The following is a 7,053-nucleotide window of genomic DNA, read 5'->3' as shown; positions in this document are numbered from 1 at the left end:
TTCTCTGGACAGAAGATGACGGTTCATTTCCATTCCTGTCATTTTTACCTGTCCCCCTTACCCCTTGCAAGGGGACTTCGCAAGTGACACTAGAGATAGCAAGGTTCATTTTTGAAGTGGTGCATGGGGAGATGCAGCGACCGGTAGCGGTGGTCAAGCAATTTATTTCCGTTGCTTCCCACGCACCACTTTGAAGATCCACCTTTGCCAGATTGAGCTGAGAGTTGAGGGCTGCAAGTTGGAGAGTGGGGTGGTGGAGACTGCACACACCTGGTAGAGACGGGGAGAGGGCGGCACTGGGGATACCTACCGTCTCCAGTGGGGAAGGACCCTGATGGCTCTGTCAGAGGCCAGCAGGTGTTGGCTAGTTAGAAGGGTTTACATGGGTGGATTCACTCCACTGTTGGCAATGTCCCTGGCTTGATCTAGTACAGGTTTGCACTGTACAATGTTCAGATCCCACTCGTAGCAGAGTTTATGCTCCTTAAGTGCGTTACAACAGAGAGATGATGCAGACGGAGCCCGTCTGGTCATTCAGTGATAGATTGTAGTGTTTCTGTAGCTGTTACACAGGGGACAAGCTCTCAATTTGATATCGGTGTCACTCCAGCCATTTGGACAAACACGCATGCTTACATTCCATGTGGAAAAAACACAAATAAAGGGGGAAAGCCTGCACTAGCATTTTTATTGTTATTGGGTTTGATAACATTTGCTTCTTAGAACATAAATGTTGTAACTTTTTGTTGCAGTAACAGAAAACCTCCCAGCGTTCACCAGTGCTCTGAGGAGCTTTAAAAACAATGATTGCCAGTTAAAATGGGATATCAATTTTTGCCAGGCTTCTGCCCTTCAAGTCCGTACAGCATTCATCACTGCAAGGGCAGTGAAGCTCCAACCTGTCGAGAGTCTGTAAGACTTCTCCCCTGTTCAAGCAGAGGTAGCTACTTGGAGGCGCTGCAAATCTGGGCCCTCGAACTACTTAGGGTTGCCACCTGGGGATGTTGCTACAGAGTTAGCTCAAATACAGGTTTAGAATGGACTCGCAGTTTGGCAAGCAGGCACGGCAGAGTGAATCACACCAGCAAGCTCTCCAAAGGGCCTGCATTAAGAATCAGCCAGTGCTTTAAAAATAGCAGAAAGCTCCACAGTGCTGAAGTGCAGTCATCATGCTTACATTCAGCTGGCTGGGAACATCAGGGAGAGCTACCAGGAAAAGATGTGCGCTTGCTGTTAAAGAGTATTTTACCTTTAGCTGACAGAACCATGGCCGCTGTGGGAGCACCCCTGACTGCATGCTGTATCATGCGTAGACCAGTTGCATCACGAAGCCCAGAAAGAGATCAGCCAGCAAGCCAGGGAAATGTCTAAATGACAATCCAAGGTGGTATAAAGAAAGGGCTCTGCCTCTTCCCCTTCTAAATTGCCCTTTGGTTTTCTGGCAGAAAACTGCTTACCACCTTTCTCCCCAGGCTGAATTTGGAAAAATAGAGTGCATTCATCTCCCCTGAGCTTAGGTGTCTGCCAGGTAGCTTCTCCCTGTTCCCGTCACTTAGATGTGCCCAGCCATGGAGAGAAACAGGCATCTGGAGGCCTGTGATTTAATTCCTCCTGAGGGACACATCCAAAATGGGTCATTAACTCTCCCCTAGAAGTGCTATTTTCTTGTGCTGGTATTTCAAGGAGTTCCAGACAACCAGGTCACATGCAGGTGACTCTGTTTCAGACATCTGGGGTCAGGTGAGATGAATCATACTTAGAGTGCCTAAGAACAGACTGTGTTTGAGAGGAATCTGAACATTGTACAAAACCCGGCTTGGGTCAGACTTAGGACATTATTTTTCAAGTAGATCAGCAAGAGAAGGGAAAAGATGTCCAGTTTCAATGCAGACTTTTTACTTTGATGACATATTTTTATTTGTTATAGTTGTTACATGACATATCCTCCAACTCCAACTGTTCCACCGGTCCAGTGCTGGTCATTCAGGGCTGGTACCGGGTACATTTATAAATGTACCAGGTTACCTGTGCACTCCTCCCATCGTTGCTGGTTCCCTCTTGTCCCCTTCCTTTCCCTGCTAGAACTCCTTCTCCTCACTGGCCCCAGCTCCCACAGAGACCACTGTGGGGGCTGGTTCTCCTAGAACGACCCCAACTCAGTGCTCGATGGAAGGTCCCTCCATTTCACTGACATTGGAGGATATGGCATGGATGAAACTGCAAGTAGTCAGCTGTGGTGATGTGCTCTGTTTGTATTGCAGGTGATGGGAGTGGTAGGACCCTCCAGTGTGGCTGACGGATTACCCCTTCTTCATCTCAGCCCTTATCTCTCGCCACCTCTGCCCTTCAGCACAGCTGTTGTCCGGCTTGTAGCATTGCAGATACAGGTGTGTCTGCCCTGGCCTGTGGCCAGGCCTGTTGTAACTTCTGGTTGAGACACCAACCCATCGGTGCTCTGTTTTCTTTCTGCAAAAGCTGGGCAAAAACTGTGAAACATACACCAAAAATGAAAGAGAAGCAACATGTAAATTCTCCCTTCTTTCTGAAAGCTTGAACTGAGCTCAGAATTCACCTGTTGGGTGCAAGCATCCATCAGCTTAACACTGCCATTGAAGTCCAGGGAGTTCGGCTGATTGATGCTGTCTAAGGCTCTGACAAGCATGTTAGGGTTCTCTGCGGGATCTAAGGGGTTACCGTAAGTCTCCTGCCATGAGGAGATGGGCCCTGGCCTGGGTCACAGCCATGCAACCCTACCTCTTTTCCCATGGGACCATGTGGGTAACTGAGAGTGGAGTTTGTGCTCTTCTGCTCTTACCTGAGCTGGTCACACAGTGTGCCAGCTCAAAAAAGCAGGGCGACTTGGCTTTTCAGCTGCTGACTCAATAGCATCCTTGTTGTCCAGAATAAAAAAAAGAAAAACATCCTGGACTTTTTTGAGAATTCATCACTATTCCCTTCTCATAGCAGTGCCATAACTATTACAGAGTCTTTTTCCCTCTGTATCCCTTTCCCTCCCCATTGGCATGAAATCAGACAGAATGGTGACCAAATAAGGGACAAATTTCCTAATCTAGCTCCAACTTGCATTTTTAAATGTGCATAGGCACATCCAGTTGAATACTTCAGCAGGTATTTCTGAGCAGCGGGGTGGCTTGGGAAGGAGGGCTTACAGGGACCAAACCACAGTGCTGTCCCTCAGAGCATGAGGCACAAAAGGACTTTTTGGTACCAACTGACACAGAAAGAGGACAGCAAAAAAAGGGCTACCTTCACCTTCTCTGAAATCTTTTCTCTTTTTTTAGAACCAGATACCAAAATAATTGGTTTTTTTAAAGTATTGGGAGTTTTTACTTTTATTATCCTCTGCTCCCTGTTCACTCCTTCTTTTCATGGGCTTTAAATGTAATGAAAACCAAATGTGTCAGAAAAACACGAGTAGTCATATTCCTAGTACTTCCAGCAGGGTACAAAAGAGAAGCACTTCACACCCCATCAGAAAACATCTTCTCCTGGAATTTCTCAGCCCAGATCTGCAAGCTTGAGGGTTTGCAAGGTTCAGTTGCATCTCACAGCTAAGTCTGTAGCAGCTGGGGAGTTGCAAAAGAGCAGAGTCCTAGTGACAGTCATTAGCATTACCTCCTCTAAAGACAAAAGACCTTTCAATTTAGGCTTGACTATGCATCAGGAAGTAAATGTGCATTTTGGTTATTTTTCAGGAGTTCATTCTTCGCATTGGGGAGCATGATAGGGCAGCACAAAGTGAGGCAGAACAAAAAATGTGTTTGGGAATAACCTCCATGTTTGGACAGCAGAATATTTAGTTCATGTCATTTGTGCAATTTCTTCTGTTTGTTTTTTTTTTTATTCCCCTAGTCTGAGTCAGATCCTAATGCCATTCACAGTAGTGCAGAGTTTAGGACTAACACTCTGCTGACTCCTGTGGGATACATCTGATTTTGTTAATGATATCTATGAGTTAGGAATCTGGGCTTCTTACCTCTTGGCTATGATAAGAGCAGGTGACACCTATGTTACTCTGTGAATTCCTTTTACTCCTGACTAAGTGGTCTCAGGGCTTCTAATTCAATCAGGACATCAATGCTGGTGTTGTACTGTGTAAACAGGATGCCCAGGGGATCATCATTCCCTGCAGTAACTTGTGTGCGTGATCTGCTGACAAAATTGTTTAATCCTTTCTTATTATTACTGCACAGGCTTTGAAAGAAGATTTCCCCCTAAGCCATGTCGTCTCCCCATTCACCAATCAGGAAAGAAGGGAAGGAATGCTTTTAAACCTACTGATTCCATTTGTGCTCACAGTAGGATCTGGAAGCAAAGGTCTGACTAATTTAACAAAAAGAATTTTTCTCCCCCTTTTCTGACAACCGATGTTTGCACTTTCCCTGCTCTCTGTTGATTTTTTTATTTTTGTTTTTTAATTTGGTTTTCTGTCACTGGCAGTGTGTCAGCTACGTGCCCTTTGGGTCCGAGACTGAAAAGAGCCCCACTGGGAGAAGTTGGGGTTGTTGTTCCTTCTCTTTGTTTCAGCTGTGCCATGGTTCTTGAGTCAGGTCTTACACAGACGTACTCCTTCTTTTGAAACTGGAGTGCAGGGCAAGACAAATCTGTTGTAGCAGAAGCCACAGAGGCGAGCAGAGGTCACAGAAATTGTGTGCCCCTGTGGATCATGGTCTGCCCAATCCATGCCACTTGTCCGGCACAAATCTGCTCCTTGCTTTCTTTTATAGAGGGTGATCACTGGTAAATCCCTAAATGAAAGCAAAGAGTAAAGTTAGAGGGGAACATCAGAAGGAAATGAGATTATGAGACCACTGAACAGGACATTTCTTTGTGCTGTGTAGCTCTGTGTTCATGTGTGTTTGTGTTGGTGCTAAAATAAACTTTGCCTTTGCTTGCAGGAGGAGAAGCAGCATAACAAGGTGTGGGGGACGGAGTTTTGGCTTAGGGGACATTTGAGGTTGCACCCCATTTTGGAACTGAACAGGGTCTGGATCTTTTGGGCGTCTTTGACGGGATGTAGCCTGATCTTTCTCTCTCTCTCCCCTCCCAATGCATCTCAGACAGCCCCTGGCTGGAGCAGCCTGAGGTCCTGCTGCTGCTCCAGACTGTTATCAATATCCTCCTGCCACCTCGCATCATCAGCACTTCCCGCAGCAAGAATTTTATGCTGGATAGCTCCCCTGCCCACTGCTCCACCCCAGGGGATGCGGGGAAGGACCTGCGGCGGGAAGGGCTCGCAGAGTCCACCAGCCAGGCTGCCTACCTGGGTGAGTGATGGCTTCTGCTCCCCACTGGGAAGAGACAGAGAAAAAGGAGCATTCAAGACTGTAGATAGCACCAAAGAAAACCGTCTCGGGCAGGCTTGAGCTCTTTAGGGCTGCTTTGGGTCACGTCCCAAACAAGGGGCAAGGCCAGAGCGTGAAGCCAGGAGTATCTCTGGAACATATTGCAACGTGAGCAGTGTCTGCACTGCAGCTGGAAGAGGCTGCAGCACAGCTAGAAGTCTCTCAGTTTTCATGCTGCCAGGATATAGCAGTGAAGCCACAAAAGGCAAGTCAGACTGCCTACCAGCCCCTAATATCACAGCTGCACCGGCCCTTGGCTAGCTAGAGTGAAACATGATGCAGTCTGCCTGCCTGCTGGCCCTGCACACACACACGGTCCTTACTGACTCATATTTGCTCTGCTCACTGTATGCTGCTGCAAGGTAGTACCATATTTTCTCACATATGACCCGCAGGTGAAAGGAAATAAAAAATAATCAAATTGGAGGTGCAGCAGCAGTGCAGATTATCAGGGCTATAGGGGGAGAGTTTTGCCTCAAAGATCTCACTCCTTCAAACAGCTTCTCTGTTTCTGATTTTGTGGGGGCATTTACCCAAAGACTTTCACTCAGGTCCTTCTTAACCCATATGTGAGGAATGGGGTAACACTGATGAAAAAATGGCAATTCAAAACTGATTTAGCACCCCGCCCCAACAAACCTCGATACAGATATGTGATGGCTGAGATGTCTTGGCCATCCCATCAAGAAAGATGGAGCACTCAACCCTCCCCCAACAACTCCCTGGCCTCCCTGTTTGTTCCAGCCCAGGGGAGCATGGAAAGGGGGAGATTCCTTGTCTCTCCTGTGAGCTAACTGTTGGTCACTGCCCAATTTAATATAGAGCTTTGTTTTGAACCTCATTGCTGTTCATCCCCGTTTGTAATGCAGTGCTCTTCTGAATTATGGCCCTTGGCTTCCTGGACTGTATTTGTGTTTAGATTACAGTTTGGCCATGACTCATGCAGCTGCACTGCTAGAAAGGTTCTTTTCATTACCCCATAAATAACCTGGAGTTTATTATGCTCACAGGGTGACTCTGTGTGTAGATACGCTTGATGAAGATTTTTGAGGTTGTCTAATCAGCCAGGGCTGTATTCCCCCCCTTGAGCTGCTTTCAAAATATCTGAATTCCAGGTAGACAAAAGAACTCTGCAGGAAGGGAGAGGGGAAGGTAGAGCAAGAAAATACAGAGGAACTTAGGTGTGACGTGGGAAAATTTATCTGGAAATGGGACTCTCAGTCCTGATCCTGAGGCCTTTATGATAAGAAGCTTGCCCTCCTTCCCTGCAGCATTTGGAGACTGATAGAAAAGACACGCGTGACCCTGAGGTGTGTGGGTGTGCATGTGCACGTGCATGCATGCATGCCTGTGTAGGTTTGTGGCCAGTGCGGCCCCCCTGTTCCTCCCTCAATGTTTGCAAGGGACACTGATAACATTGCTGACTGCTGTTTGCTGGTGTGTGTTCCCCTGTAGCCCTGAAGGTGATCCTTGTTTGCTTTGAACGCCAACTGGACAGCCAGTGGTACTGGCTGAGCCTGCAAGTCAAAGAGATGGCACTGCGGAAGGTGGGAGGGCTGGCCCTGTGGGATTTCCTCGACTTTATCGTACGAACACGGATCCCTATCTTTGTGCTCCTTCGGCCCTTCATCCAGTGCAAGGTAACAGTTGCTTTGGCTCCTGCTAGATCACTCCCTGAAGGCAAGAT

At 47.3% G+C, this 7,053-nt stretch overlaps 1 protein-coding gene across 1 annotated transcript in view; it reads left to right on the top strand.

Annotated features, from left to right (window-relative positions):
• UNC80 (unc-80 homolog, NALCN channel complex subunit) overlaps positions 1 to 7,053 on the top strand; it is a 136,217-nt gene that overhangs the window by 113,536 nt on the left and 15,628 nt on the right. The window contains 6 exon segments of the mRNA XM_035892015.1: positions 1,653 to 1,740; positions 1,928 to 1,999; positions 2,262 to 2,387; positions 4,215 to 4,338; positions 5,082 to 5,288; positions 6,822 to 7,006. Of these exon segments, the coding sequence (XP_035747908.1) occupies positions 1,653 to 1,740; positions 1,928 to 1,999; positions 2,262 to 2,387; positions 4,215 to 4,338; positions 5,082 to 5,288; positions 6,822 to 7,006 (802 nt within the window).

The sequence above is a fragment of the Egretta garzetta genome, unplaced genomic scaffold, assembly GCF_000687185.1.
Source record: "Egretta garzetta isolate BGI_Z169 unplaced genomic scaffold, ASM68718v1 scaffold230, whole genome shotgun sequence".
NCBI lineage: Eukaryota > Metazoa > Chordata > Aves > Pelecaniformes > Ardeidae > Egretta > Egretta garzetta.
Note: the sequence above shows the minus strand (reverse complement) of the source record. Positions and strands in the feature narration are given on the sequence as shown.